This window comes from Eschrichtius robustus, chromosome 2 (assembly GCF_028021215.1).
Source record: "Eschrichtius robustus isolate mEscRob2 chromosome 2, mEscRob2.pri, whole genome shotgun sequence".
NCBI lineage: Eukaryota > Metazoa > Chordata > Mammalia > Artiodactyla > Eschrichtiidae > Eschrichtius > Eschrichtius robustus.
The window spans coordinates 116,990,708-117,005,932 of record NC_090825.1 but is presented as its reverse complement, the minus strand read 5'-3'; the positions used below and the strand labels follow the sequence as shown (position 1 = coordinate 117,005,932).

At 47.3% G+C, this 15,225-nt stretch overlaps 1 protein-coding gene across 1 annotated transcript in view; it reads right to left on the bottom strand.

Annotated features, from left to right (window-relative positions):
* Positions 1-1,548: 1,548 nt before the first annotated feature.
* PSD2 (pleckstrin and Sec7 domain containing 2) overlaps positions 1,549-15,225 on the bottom strand; it is a 47,396-nt gene continuing 33,719 nt past the window's right edge. Inside the window, exons 9-16 of the mRNA XM_068534500.1 lie at positions 10,140-10,229; positions 8,973-9,016; positions 7,703-7,893; positions 7,462-7,532; positions 6,875-7,032; positions 5,823-5,967; positions 4,443-4,586; positions 1,549-1,758 (exon numbers count right to left, since the gene is read on the bottom strand). Coding sequence (XP_068390601.1) covers positions 1,549-1,758; positions 4,443-4,586; positions 5,823-5,967; positions 6,875-7,032; positions 7,462-7,532; positions 7,703-7,893; positions 8,973-9,016; positions 10,140-10,229 — 1,053 coding nt within the window. The remainder of the gene's footprint in view (positions 1,759-4,442; positions 4,587-5,822; positions 5,968-6,874; positions 7,033-7,461; positions 7,533-7,702; positions 7,894-8,972; positions 9,017-10,139; positions 10,230-15,225) is intronic.

Below are 15,225 nucleotides of genomic sequence, written 5' to 3'. Positions count from 1 at the left end.
AACCTGGATTTAAATCACTACATCTCTCCACAGACTCACAGGTCCCTTGTATCAAATGTGAGTGGGCTTGTAAATGTTGGCTGCTTAGTTGCAAGGTTGGCTTATTCACTAAATATGTTACCACTGAGGTCAAATTGCTGGCCAAACTACAGTAATCTATTTTAAAAATAGAAAGGATTTGCTCATCACAGCTGTATTGAGGGTGCTATCACCCCCACCACTGTCAGTCTGAGGATTGCAGGGTTTAAAGGATGCTTGTCTGTGATCATCACGTGGAAAATTATTCTTCCCAGACATGTCCTTAACTAGCGTTTCTGAGTCACTAGAAGAGTACAAGAAATAGCAACCTAAAAAACAATCAACAACTTGTCATTCCACCTTTTCCCAAGACCAAGAATTAATGGCTTCCATAACCTTCCCCCACCAAACATCTTTGGGCTTGTTGACAAATGGCTATTTGCAAGGCAGAGTGTCTTTTATTCCTGTAGCAGTAGATCTGTACAAGAGGCCACCTCTGGAGCTCAGAGACCTGGCAGCACCAACATAAAGACCAAAATATAAACAGGGCCATGGTCCCATCCCACTCACACCCCAGGATGCCTGTGGGACAGACGGGGCAGCACACACACACACACACTATTTATTCCAAAGCATTAACTGTAAGAGCAGTTTAAGTCACAGGTCAGCCGGAAGAGGGGGAAATAGGGTGAGAGGAGGTCATACTATCTCTACCTTCCCTCCCAGAGTGTCAGGGCCTCCAGGGGCCAGAGAGCAGCCCTCCTTGCTAACAAGTGCATTCTGAAATAGGCCTTTCCTACCTATTATTTCATCCTCTAACTGATAATCAGTTCCAAAACCATCTCTAAAGGGGTTCCTTATATATATATATATAATTCTTATATATATACATTTATGTCCATATAAAAGAAAGCAGTAGTGGCCTCGATGGATGGAAGATGAGGTGGACACGCGCTTGAGTGGAGAGAGCTTGGCACTGAGGGACAGGCCTGGGTCCTGGGTTATTGCCGGGTGAGGCAGGAGAATGGGGTGTGGTTCCCAAGGCTGCTGAGTGGAGGAGGAGAGGATAGTGCTGGTGGTCTGCAGACCTGCTGCTGGTCAACTCAGAGGAAGGAGGAGGAGAAAGGGTGGGAGTCCAAGCTGAGACCTGGGGTCAAGACCTGCCCTCGGAAACAAGGGAGATGAGGGGAGGAACTTGTGAGAAGAGGAGAGCCTGGGAAGTCAACCACCCTTCCCATTTCTCCAGTGAGATGGCGTCTAGAGCATGCACACAACTGGCCTAGAAAATGAGGCTCTGGGGTGAAGAGGGATGTGAGAGCTGGGGAGAGGGTCGGAGGCCCAGAGCAGCCCCAGGATGCAAGATCGACACCATGAATAGCATCTCCATCTCCTTGGCCCACAGGGCTCTCCACACCCCCCTGGCTGCCCAACAACTGCCTGGAGCTGATCCGAGTGGCCCCTGGCTGGAATTGTGCTCACTGAGCCCTCTGGGGGCATTGCCTGCCTCTGGGACCTGCCCATCCATGCCAGCTAAGTATCAGGCCCAGTGTTATCCCTCGTGGCTTTGCTGCCGGTCACAGTTCCATGGCCCTGGCTGAGGGCAGGGCTCGAGTGTGTCTTGCGGAGAGAAGGGTCATCCCCCTCCAGGGTGGCCAGCCGGGCCTCAATCCACTCCAGGTCATCTGAGCCCACTTTGATTTTCACAGCCAGGAGGTGGATGTAGGTCTCATAACGGCTTTTCTGGGGAGAGGGCAGAGAAAGGCCAAAAACAAAGTCAAAAGACAAACAACAAAATGAGAAAAAATGTATCTTATATGACAAAAGACTAATTTCCTTAATATTTAGAGAGCTCTCACAAATCAATAAAAAGGAGATAAACAACCCAATAAAAAAAAATTAGGCAAGGGACATGCACAGAAATTTCACTCATAATTTTAAAAAATCCAAATTAATTGGCAATGACTTATTGGATATGATACCAAAAGCACAGACAAGAGTGAAAATAGACAAATGGGATTTTATCAAAATTTAAAACTTCTCTGTATCAAAGGACACAGTCAATAGAGTGAGAAGGCAATCTACAGAACGGGAAAAAAATATTTGCAAATCATAAATCTGGTAAGGGTCTAGTATCCAGAATATTAAAGGGATAAAAAACCTCCTACAAATCAACAACAAAAACACAGCCCAATTTCAGGATGGGCAAAGGACTCCAACAGACATTTCTCCACAGAAGATATACTAATGACCAATAAGCACACAAAAGGATGCTCAACATCACCATTCATCAGGAAAATGCAGATCAAAACCACAATGAGATATCACCTCAAACACATTAAGATAACTACTATCAAAACAAAAACAAAACAGAAAGTAACAAGTGTGTTGGTAAGGATGTGGAAGAACTGGAACCCAAGTACACTATTGGTGGAAATGTAAAATGGTACAGCTACCGTGGAAAACAGTGCGGCTATTCCTCAAAAAGTGAAAAATAATATTACCATACAATTCAGCAATTCCACTTCTGGATATAAAAGCAGGACTGAAAGCAGGATCTCAAAGAAACATTTGCACACCCATGTTCATGGCAGCATTATTCACAGTAGCCAAAAGATGGAAGCAACCCAAATGTCCATCAGTCGATGAAAGAATAGCCAAAACGTGGTATACAAATACAACAGAATAGTATTCAGCCTTAAAAAGGAAGGAAATTCTAACGCACGCTACAACAGGGATGAACCTTGAGGACATTGTGCTGAGTGACACAGGCCAGTCACAAAAACATAAATTCTGTATGATTCTATTTATATGAAGTACCTAGAGAGTAGTCACACTCATAGAGACAGAAAGTAGAACTTTGGTTGTCAGGGGCTGAGGCTGGGAGGAGGGTGCTGAGGAGTCTTTGTTTAATAGTTACAGAGTTTCAGTTTGGGAAGGTGAAAAGGTTCTGGAGATTGGTTGCCCAAGAATGTGAACAGGCTTAACACTAGTGAACCATGTACTTAAAAATGGTTAAGATGACCGATTTTATGCTATGCTTTTTAACCACAATTTTTTTAAAAAAAATTTAACCCAAATTAAAACAGCAATAAGACACCACTTCTTAAACCTATCAGATTAATGAAGATTATGTCCAGTGTTGGTGAGGGCCTGGAGAGAGAGGCACATTCATGAGCTATTAAAGGGGCTATAAATTGGTAAACATTTAGGAGGGAGATGTGGCAGTGTCTGAGGCCTTGACTCTGAGCTTCAGGCCCTCACCGCAGTCCCAGGGGAGGCAGGGACTAAGGGTCACGAGACCCTGTTCTCACCCAGCTCTGCCACAGGAGCTGAAAGACCCTTCATTTTGGGCTTCACCTCCCCTACCCTTCATTCACCCCACCACTCCCCCCACCCCCAGTTAAGCCAGGCAGGGGGTAAGAAAGACCAGGGCTCTGGAGCCACAATCAATTGCCTGGGTTAGGATCCTGGCTCCTGCACTTCCTGTGTCACCTCAAGCACGTGATCCAACCTCTCCAAGCTTCAATTTCCCCATCTGTAAGATGGGGACAATAACAAAACCCACGTCACAGAGTTCATATGAGGATTAAATCAATCAATACAAGGGAAGTGAAGAGAATCACACCTGCCAATCAGTGTGGCTTTTTTTACATCACAGAGAGAGTAAAATTGAGAAGACTTCCGAAAGCTACAAAGTGTTATGTTTTTCAAAAGGTCAGGATCTATCCTGGGAGCTCTCCTCTCTCCTCTATGCTGCAGTAGAAAATCAGAGTGGAAATCTAGAGACTGAGAGGGGCGACTTCCCACTCTTCCTGCTCCAAGGGCTTCCAGACTTGGTCTCAGTCTCTCTTGTGTCTGTCCACCCCCCTGATGCAGGTAGGTCCAAAATGGACAAGTGGTTCCTGCCTTCCTCCCCCAAGTCCACCCCGCCATCCTTCACCCAACTGTGGGGCAGAACCAGGGGAGGGGGCAGAGACAAGATGGAAAGGAGGGAGAGCTCTGAAGGAAAGACCAAGGTGCTCTGCTTGATAAACCTATGTGAAAGAGGCACATGAGACACAAGGGGGGAAAGTCACGTGGAGAGGGCTTATGAGTTCTGTGGTTTGGTCATAAAAACCTCCCTAGAAGCTGGGCCTGTGGGGAAAGGGGAGGTGAGGATGGGGCTTGGAGAAAGATGTAGAGGGGTGACAGGGGTCTCTGGTAGAGCCCGTCTGGTGCTCTTTGAGAGACATAAGTGAGGGCACAATTGTTTGTACAGCTGGACTGTGCAGAGATTGGCCCACAGGAGACCACCGTCCACGACTACCTCAGGGGAGCCCCCCACAGCAGGAGCCCCTGGTCAGGGAATGATGTGGAAGGCAGGAGCTGGCCTCTTCCTCCTGCTCCAGCCCTGTCCTTCAAAACCCCTCCTTTGAAGGGCCCACCTCAAACGTGAGATAATGCTCCTTCAGCCGGTTCTCCTCAGCCTCCTTGGACTTGATGCCCCGCTCGACCGGGTGACACCTGTGCTCAGCCAGCTCTGCAGTCACCTGCCTCAACTTATTCTCATGAGAACGCAGCTGCTCCTCCTGCAAAGACAAGTCATGGACTGTGAGGTCCCACTCTCAGGAGGTCATAGGGCTGTCCCACCAGGAGCTGCTTCACCAAAGGGAAACTGAGGCCTGGCCAGGGTCGTCAAATACACAGGGGCAGAGCCGGGTCTAGGCCCAAGGGAGCGTTCCGCCGCTGCCTTCCTTCCTCCCCTCCTGCCATTGGCATCAGCTCTCCTAGAGCCTCCCCCGCAGGCTCAGGAGGTGAGAGACCCTCACACTGTGTGTGGACGCAGACACTCCCTTACACAAACACACAGTCACCCAGACACAGCCCCTGGCTCCTATGAACCCTCAGATGCACACAAACCCACTGGACCAAGGGGCAGCCCGGCCTCGGCACCCCCTGGCTTCATACGATGCACACAGTCTCTCACATTCATGCCCGGACACGTCTGATGGCCACAGACCCAGGATCACCCAAAGACACTCACTCACAGACAAGTGCACAGTACACCCCAGCCATCACAGCACAGCCAGACCCCTCTGTGCCATGCAGGCACTGGGCTGCATGCATTTGTGGGGGGGGGGTGTGTGTGTGTGTGCAGACACAAGTATGGTGTAGGTGTGGGTGCACAGCACATGTGTATACACATAAACATGCGTGTGCTTGAATGGTATGTGTGCACGTGGGGGGAGTGTGCACCGCTTGCACAGCCCCAGGGGCTCTGTGGAGAAGATCCCGGACAACGGCCCTAACAGGAAGGGAAGTATGGCGCTGCCCCTGCCCTCTACCTCACAAGTAGTGGCCCACCATTTATCCTCTCCTCTCAAAAAAAAGCTCTGAAAAAATGGAGTATTAATGAGTAGGAGTTTTTTAAGGATTACAAATAAAGTATTTAAGGGTAGGTGAGGGCAGCAAAAGAGCCCTGGATGAAGGGGCAGCCAAGTCTCACCTGTCGCTCGCTCCCTGTGACACACACATTCCGTCCCATTCGTCCCAGACACACATTATGCCCACAGACCACAACCACATCCGCAGGACACACTGCCACTGGCACACCCAGGCCACTGTGCGGTGTGTGGCCTCGGTCTCCCCATCTGTAAACGGGGGTGGGGTGCGGTGGAGATGGAGGAGAATATCTGCCCCTTCGGCTTGTCTCTTAGCCCAGGACCAGGCGCCGGATAGGCGCTGAGGTGAGGGCTGTTGAATGGGGGACCTGGCACGGCAGAGGCAGCCTGGGGAGGTGGTGCTGTGATCCCAGGAGCTTGTACCTGGCAGAGGCGAGTGGTGCAGGAGGGCAGCAGGGGCCGACAGAACTTCTTCATGGAGCTGACAGCAGCTGGGAAGGCGGGCGCCGAGAAGATGGCAGCCACCAGGTTGATCCTAAGGATCCAGGACAGCATTTCTTCCTTGCTCCTGGGGACAGGAGGGGAGGGGAGAGCGCACTGGCTTCTCACAATAGGACTCCCTTTCCCACACCCAGCACCCAGTACCCAGCACCAGCCTGGCACAGAGAGGGCATGAAGACCTCCGTGTAAGTGGGCAAAGGAGTGAGGGAGGATGGCAGGATGGGGGCTGGATGGGCCTGGCCACATCTGTGTAGGGAGCTCCCCTTCTGTCCCAGCTCCCAGGCAAGACCTGGATTTTCATGTGAAAATAAAGCTGCCCAGCCAGGTTCAGAGCTAACGGCCTGGAGCTAATGAGTGTGAGACCAGCAGGGGATGGTTAGAGGCAGCTGGGCAACTGGTCACCCCGACTCGGCCATCTCGTCCCTGCCCCACTACCTGGCCCGGCACGTCCACTCCTGTCCTGAGAGCTCACTTACCAGCCTCCCCCATTTTAAGCTCATCTGACACATGAAACCCCAATCTCAAGTCACAGGAGGATGGAGTGCAGGGGAGTGGAAAGAAGGTCTTATGGAGAAACTGTAGGGTGAGTCTTTTGCACCCATCCCCCTGACTTTAAGTGGAGGATGATAAAGATCCCATCTGCCCTGTATTTAGGGACTTCAGTGCACATCAGAATCACCTAGAGGGCTTGTTAAAACACAACTGCTGGCCCATCCCCAGCGTTTTTGATTCAGGAGGTCTAAGGTGGGACCAGAGAAACTGCATTTCTAACAGGTTTTTCAGGAGATGCTGAGGGGACCACACCGGAGAACTACTGTTGCTGGGGAGGGACCCAAGCTGTTTACGGATACACTCACTCTCATGGCTGCTGTGCAGGGGAAGCTAAGGGCGCCTCCCCTAAGGTGGACGAGGCGAGGGGATGGGGCAGGTCCTGAGCCCAGGGTGGGAGCGAGGGTGCTCCCACTCCTACTTACGGTGCCTGGAAGAGGAAGACCCTCCAGTCGGCTGTCTTCAGCTTCAGCACATTGGACTTCTTGCTGTAGTCGGAGGCCCTGGTGGCCAGAGCATGGTGCACACGAATGGCGTTCTTCAAGTCACCCTCAGACAGGGCTTTGTCAGGCCTGTACTCATCCTGGACAGGCCAGGGAGGGGGTGGGCAAGCCTCTGTCATCACCAGGCTCTGGCTTACTGACCCGTACTTCCTCCACCCTCACTGTCCCTCCCTTTTGCTCTCCTTCTCTCTGTCCCTATACATCCCACCATTATTCAGCTGCTGCCACTCTGATGCCATGCCCACCCCAACAAGACTCACCAGGCACTCCTCCCCAGTTGGTCTCAGAAGCCTGAACAGGCCTTACACTGGGTATCCTCTGAACCCCTGAACATTCAAAAGACCCCTCCCTGAAACCACCAAAGCCCTTCGTGAGCCCAAGTAAGGGCTTTGATGGGGGAGGACCCAGAATCTGCCTAAGCCCTAGGTCCTGCCCGGGACCCTCTGGACACAATAAGGCAGGGGCTAAGCTGGGCCTTTCTGGGTAAGGACTCTGGGGTAATCTCTCACCTTCTGCAGGTACAGAATGGTCCCTTTGAGCACCGCGTAGAATTTCTTCCAGCCACGCCTCCCACGGGGCGCTGGGGAGGGGGGCACGGGTAGTGTGGCCACAACCACCCACCCCGATATCTCTTCCCTTGTGTCCCCTACATATCTGCCTGCATGGGCATTACCAGAGGAGTGGCCAAGGGGGTGCGGACCCCTCTGGACTAGCATCCCTCCCCATGCCCCTTCCCCGCCTGACACCCACTCCTCTTGCCATCCATGTCGGCGTGAGTCTTCCGGGTCAGCACACCATGCTTGTAGGTGGTGGCGCTGAGAGCCTGTGGGACATCCAGGAAGGGGTTGCTACCATCCAGGATCCGTGTCACCTTCTTTGTGCCTGTCCCAAACTTGTCATCCACCAGCTCAGACAGTGATTTCCTCAGCTCATCTTCATCACTAGGAAAGTACTAGACCTGAGTACCACCTCCACGGAGGCCTCATCCCCACGTCAACATGCCCTCTCCCCAAAGAACACTCCTTTGGAAGCCAGTTAGAGGTAAAGAGCAGAGATAAGGAGGTTCCAGTTCCAGACCACAGGTCCAGACCTTTGTCCCCTCCCCTGAGTCTTCAATTCTGACATCTCTCCTCTGAGCTTTGATTTTTGGCCTCCAAGCTCCAATCTTCACCCTTGATCACAAAGCTGGAGACCTTACTACCTTCAGGCTTCCTTCCTTGTCTTCCTTCTCCTCTCTGAAAGCCCAGCCCCAGGGAGCTGTAACCCATGGCCAGACTGCCCAAGCCCCAGGGACATGGTGAGGGAGGGAAGGTCAGTAGATGAGGCCTGTAAAGTCTAGGTTCCCCAGCCTAGGAGCCCTGGTATAAGAATGCCAGCTCTCCCCAGTTGGGTTGGGGTTCCTAACAATCCCTGCCTGGGACCTCTTCATGGACCCAAAGACCCCGGCTGCCCTGGGGAGTACAGCAACGCCCCAGTGGAGTGGCAACTTTCCTCAGGAGGCTGTTAGTCTCCCCAGTCAGCAAGGTCACCACACCTCTTTCCAGATGGCTGGGCACCTCCAGGTCTCACTGCCCTCACAGGGGAAGAAGTTAGGGGGCAGTCATCTCTCTCCATTGCCAACAGCATCACCACCTCAACATGGTCAGATTACTGGAGTTGTAAAGGGACTCATAGCTCATGCCTGCCTACCTCCCCGAGGGGAAAGAGCTATCATCATTGGGAATAGTGGCAACATCCCCTGAACAGAAAACCTGTTGTGAACATCATGAAACTAAACTCACAGTTCAATCTATTCCATAGCTGTAAACATTGCACACTTTTTATCAAGATAGAAAACAAACCCAAAGGGGAACTCAACACCAGGAGCTGGCCAGCTGGCCAGGGGTCACCAGGGCCCTGGGTGGGAGAAATCAGCACCATGGAGAGTAACCGGCGTGACTTCCCAGTACCCCCAGCCACTCCCCCTCCCCCCTCCCCGTAATTCAGTCTCCCCATACCTGTGCCCATGGGCACTACTCACATGGCCCATTCCAGCTTTTCATTCTTGATGGAGTTGTAAAGGGTCTGGGAGAGGGGGAAAAAGAGAGAGAGGAGTTCAATGAACAGTCAAAGAAATCTCCATCTAGCAATGTGGATGCAGTGAGGGAGCATCTTTTCAGCCAGTGGGGCAAAGTAGGTGTTTGATTCACACTTATTTATTGGATGGGTGAATAAATGGGGGATGGGTGGGTGGATTAGTTTTTAGATGATTGGATAGACTTGAGGATGAGTGGGTGGATGGGTTAGTAGGTAGGTGAATGGGCAAGGAAATGGGTGAGTGGATGGGTGGGTGAGTGGATGTGGAGTGTATATAGGGGACTGTGTAGGAGTGTATGTGTGGGTGATGGGTGAATGGGTGGGTGTATGGGCGGGTGAATGATTGAGTTGCAGGGTGGGTGGGTGGATGGAAGCATGGGTAGATGGGAGGATGGGTAGATGGGTGGATGAGTAGACAGGGAGTAGGTGGGTGAAGGGACTGGGATTATTTGATCTTACTTACAAAAACACTCTTAAGTGCTTCCTGACAGTGAAGAATATAATTATGGTAAGAACAGCGATGGAGGCAATGTTTATTTTTTGACCTCTGGACTCACTATTCAACTGCCCACCTGATATCATCAGGTCCCTCTAACTCACTATCTAAAACTGAACTCATCATCTACCCCCCTGAAACCTGCTCCTCTTCCTCCAAGGTGGAGAACTGACCAGGCTTGAAAGGCCAGAGTTCCACCTTGGGCTTCAGCCTCAAAAGAAAATTAGATTCCTGGTGATGTTGAAAGAATGAGTGGGCCTTTCCCTGTGGTAATGATAATGATGGTGGTGGTGAAGGTGGTAGTGGTGATAAAGGTGGTGGTGATGGTGGCGGCAGCTGTGACAATGGGTGGCAAGTTTGAGGATTACCATGACAGCAATAATGATAGTGGAGCACTAAAAACAAATCTCACAGAGCCTACCCCTCTGCCTAACTCAGGGAACACATAACAGTCACATGTTGAGCTGGATGGTCTCTGCCTCTGTCCCAAAGTCATCACGACCCTGACCCCAGAATTAGGAATCTGGACCATCAGGATTTAGTGGGAAGAAACCTCTCTCCTCTCCACCCACCCTGGACACAGCTGGGGCCATGGGGACCCTTAGCAATTTATACCTTCAGCAGGTCTTTGGCAAAGTCTTGTCCGTCATTCAGCTGGTCCAAGTTGGCAATGAATTGCTGGCAGGACATCTTCTTGCCAATGTTCTGTAATGGAGAAATGGTTCTGCCTGAGAGTAGGGATGGAGGTTGGTGTGGTCCCCACACCCTGCCCTGCCCGGCCAGAAGGGATGAGGCAGCATCAAGGGCAGTAATGAAAAAAGACTGCCTGGATTTCCCTTTGTCTCCCAAGAGTTTACAAAACTCTTTTTCACTTTCAAGATTCTATTTGATCCTCAAGCATAATGAGAGGTTGGGGTTCTCCTCAAACCCGGATGAAGGAGTCAGGTTAGATGATGTATTGTAATAGCTGACATTTGCCAGGTGCCTAGCATGTTCCAGGTATTGTACTCAACATGCATTATCTTATTTCCTTCTCACAACAAAGAGAAGGTGAGGTGGGTGTTATTATTATCCCCACTTGACAGGTAAGGAAACTGAGGTGCAGGAAGGTGAAGTGACGTGCCCATGATCACACAGCAAGGAAGTAGAAGGGCTGAGTGTGTCTGACACCAAAGCCCGTGCTCTCACCCGCTACTCCATGGTTAACTCTCCCAAGGTCACACAGCACCAGGACTTGAACCCAGGCCCCTTGGCTCCTGAGCAGAAGCTCTGTGTATTCCGTCACAACTGTCTCACCCTCTCACCTGTACAGAGGGGCGGCAAGACCTCCAAGAGGTAGGTGAAGTGAGGGAGAGTTTGGTCTTAAGAGAATCAAAAATCAATTTCCACCAACACACATGGGTACCCCATGCTGAGCTGCACTGGGACCAAGGGAGCCCAAGCAGATGGTTTCACTCCAGGAGGCACAAACAGACAAAGAGCTGGTAATGACTGTACCCCAAAGTTCTGCCTTCATTTTTTAACCAATGATTAGAAGAGGGGCTCCAGCCCTCCAAACCCAACATCTGATGTGCATACTTTCAGAATTGCAGTGTCCACGTTTGAGGAAACACTGGTGGCACTTCACCTTTGAGAAGACGAAGACCCTTGAACACTAGATATTTACTGGTGTAGGATTTTGTGGATTTAGGTTTGCTATAAGGCAGTGTTTCCCAAGATTCACCTACAGATGGGAATAGGAATTCCCCTCAGAAAAGGATTTCATAATCAAATAAGTTTGTATGTTTCAGAGTTTTTAATGTGCTTCTGTGTGTTAAGAGTCTCCAGGGAGAGGATTCCATGTACAGTGTCTCAAATTTATTGACCTTGGCACCATTTTAGCAAAGATTCTATTAACATCATGTGGGACATTCACACACCACAGAAAATAATTCAGAAAACAATGATAGAAAGCTTTGTAAGTAGCTGACAAGCAAGAATTTTCTATACCTTTCCCAAAGGGTTAAGGAGAGATGACCTATGTGTGCCTTAATATAGTATGTTTCATAAGTCTATGTGTATATTTTACATGTATATATATGTATTATGTATACATGTATATAGTCATTTATGTGTACATTCGCAATTGAGGAGTATGAGGGTAATGTTGATAATATTGCCTGAGTTCCACACACACTGAACATTCCCCAGCCATCAGTCAGGGGTGCAAAATCAAAAAATAACCAGGCAAGATTTCCAATCCTAGTAATGACAGACTATCTTATTGCAGATGAACCTTCCCATCAGAAACAATTGCTGGGCAAAGAAGGGAAACATGGAGGTGGTGAGGCTGACTAGGAGCAGCTTTCCTCTTTGAAGCATTTGTCAATTCTCAAGCAGTGGCCAAAAGGGTGAGCAACTGAGTGGTCAATAGGACTAGAGAACAAAAATTGGAATTCAGGGCCCACCAAGGACAAGGGGCCCTGGGAAACACTCTGGGCATACTTCAGCAAAACACTTGAAATTAAGAAAGGAAGGAAATTCTTCAGACAGAAGGAAAGTTATCTCAGATGGAAGCATGGAGAAGCAGAAAGGAATGAAGAGCAACAAAAAGAGTGGCTAAGTCTAAATGAATATTGACTGTGCAAAATAACAATAATAAAGTTTTCTGGGGAATAAAATATAGAAAGAGATATACTATTTAAAAGGATGATAACAGTAGTATGTAAGTTGAGAAGACAAATAAATGAAGTTGAGGCATTTTAAGGTTATTTCATTTCCCAGGATGTGGTAAAAAGTACTTTAATAAGTCAGGGATGCATATTGCAAACCACAAAAAGAATTCTAAAAGAATTCACAACTAACGAGCTAACAGGGGAAAATGGAATTCTAAAAACTACTTAAATAATCCAAAAGTAGGCAAGAAAGGAGAAAAAAAAAAAAAAGCAATATAGACCAGATGAGTCAAAGAGAAAACAAAGAGTAACCTGGTATGTTTGAACTCAAATATATTAGTAATTCATTAAATGGTACAATTAGAAGGCAAAGATTAATAGACACCTCTTAAATATAAAGGGACAGAAATCTTGGAAAAAGGATAGAAAAAGATATACCTGCAAACACTAGCAAAAGAACTCCAGTATAACTACACTAATAACTGACAAAATAGACTTAAAGGCAAGAAGCATTACTAGAAATAGAGACATCTCATAATGATAAAAGGGTAAATATACCAGAAGATATAAGCATCTTAAATTTGTATACACCTAGTAACACAGTCTCAAAAGATAAAAGACAAAAATTGACAGAACTAAAAAGAGAAAGACATTCACAATCTTGGTTGGAGATTTTAACACTGCTTTCTCAGTAACAAGAAGAACAAAAATACTAAGCAATTAATTTGTTAATAGCAATCAATTAATTAATGCCAACAAATTAGAAAACCTAGGTAAATTAAACAAATTCCTAGAAACACACAAACTACCAAAACCGGCTCAAGCAAAAATAGGAAATCTGAATAGACCTAAAAAGAAGTAGAGATTCAATCAGTAATCAAAAACCGCACAAAAGAAAAGTCTAAGACCAGATGGCTTCACCAGTGAAGTTTACCAAACATTTAAAGAAAAATTAACACCAATACTTCTTAAGCTCTACCCAAAAATTGAAAAAGAGGGAACACTTCCTAACTCATTCTATAAGGCCAGCATTACATTGATACCAACACCAGACAAAGAAATCACAAGAAAATAAAACGATAGAACAGTATCCCCTATAAACATAAATGTAAAAACCCTCAACAAAATACTAGCAAACAGCAGCATATTAAAAGGATTATGGAATTCCCTAGTGGCCCAGTGGTTAAGAATCCGCCTGCCAATGCAGGGGACACGGGTTCAAGCCCTGTTCCAGGAAGATCCCACATACCGCGGAGCAACTAAGCCTGTGCACCACAACTACTGAGCCTGCACTCTAGAGCTCGCAAGGCACAACTACTGAGCCCACGTGCCACAACTATTGAAGCCTGTGCGCCTAGAGTGCATGCTCCACAACAATGAGAAGCCTGCACAGCGCAACAAAGAGCAGCCCCCACTCGCCACAACTAGAGAAAGCCCGTGCGCAGCAACGAAGACCCAACGAAGCCAAAAATAAATAAATAAATTTATTTTTTTAAAAAGGATTATAGGGCTTCCCTGGTGGCGCAGTGGTTGAGAATCTGCCTGCTAATGCAGGGGACACAGGTTCGGGCCCTGGTCTGGGAAGATCCCACATGCCACGGAGCAGCTAGGCCCGTGAGCCACAACTACTGAGCCTGCACGTCTGGAGCCTATGCTCCGCAACAAGAGGGGCCGCGATAGTGAGAGGCCCGCGTACCGCGATGAAGAGTGACCCCCGGTTGCCACAACTAGAGAAAGCCCTCGCACAGAAACGAAGACCCAACACAGCCAAAAAATAAATAAATAAATAAATAAATAAATAAATAAAAAAGGATTATATATCATGACCAAGTGGAATGCATCCCAGGAATGCAAGGGTAGTTCAACATATAAAAATCTATTAACGTAATACAGCACATTAATAGAAAGAAGGGAGGGAAAACACATGATCATTTCAACTGGTGCAGAAAAAGCATTTGGCAAGATTCAACACTTCTTTCATGAAAAAAAAAAAAAAAAACACTCAACAAACTAGGAATAGAAGAGAACTTCCTCAATGTGATAAAAGGCATTTATGAAAAGCCCACAGCTAACATCACACACTCTGGTGAAAGACTGAAAGCTTTCCCCTAAGGTCAGGAAAAGGCAAGAATACCCATTTCCCCCATTTCTATTCAACATTGTACTAGAAATTCTAGCCAGAGCAATTAGACAAGAAAAATAAATAAAAGTCCCCCAAATTAGAAAGAAAGAAGTGAAATTATCTCTATTCACAGATGAAATGATCTTATATACACAAAATCCTAAAGAACCCACCAAAAAACTATTAGAGCTAATACACAAATTCAGTAAAGTTGCAAGATATAAGATCAACACACAAAATCAATTATATTTCTATATGTTAGTAATGAACAATCATAAAATGAAATTAAGAAAACAATTCCATTTACAATAGCATCAAAAGGAATAAAGTACTTAGAAATGAATTTAACCAAGGATGTGAAAGACTTGTACATTGAGAACTAAAAAAGGTTGCTGAAAGAAATTAATGACATAAATAAATATAAAGACATCCTGTGTTCATGGACTGGAAGACTTAATATAGTTAAGATGGTAATACTTCGCAAACTGATCTACAGATTCAGTACAATTTCTATCAAAATCCCAATGGCCTTTTTTGCAGAAATGTAAAAGCTTATCCTCAAATTCATATGGAATTGTAAGGGATCCCAATAGCCAAAACAATCTTGGAAAAGAACACTTTCTGATTTCAAAACTTACTACAGAGCTAGACTAATCAAAACAGCGGGACACTGGCATAAGAATAGATATATACATCAGTGGCATAGAATTAAGACTCCAGAAATAAACCCATACATCTATGGTCAATTGATATTTTTAATTGAGTAAATTTGACATGTAACACTGTGTAAGTTTAAGGTGTACACTGTGTTACTTTGTTTTTCTGTTGTTGTTGTTTTTTGCTGGAGAGCCACACCACGCAGCACGTGGGATCTTAGTTCCCCGACCAAGGATCAAACCCATGCCCCCTGCATTGGGAGCATGGA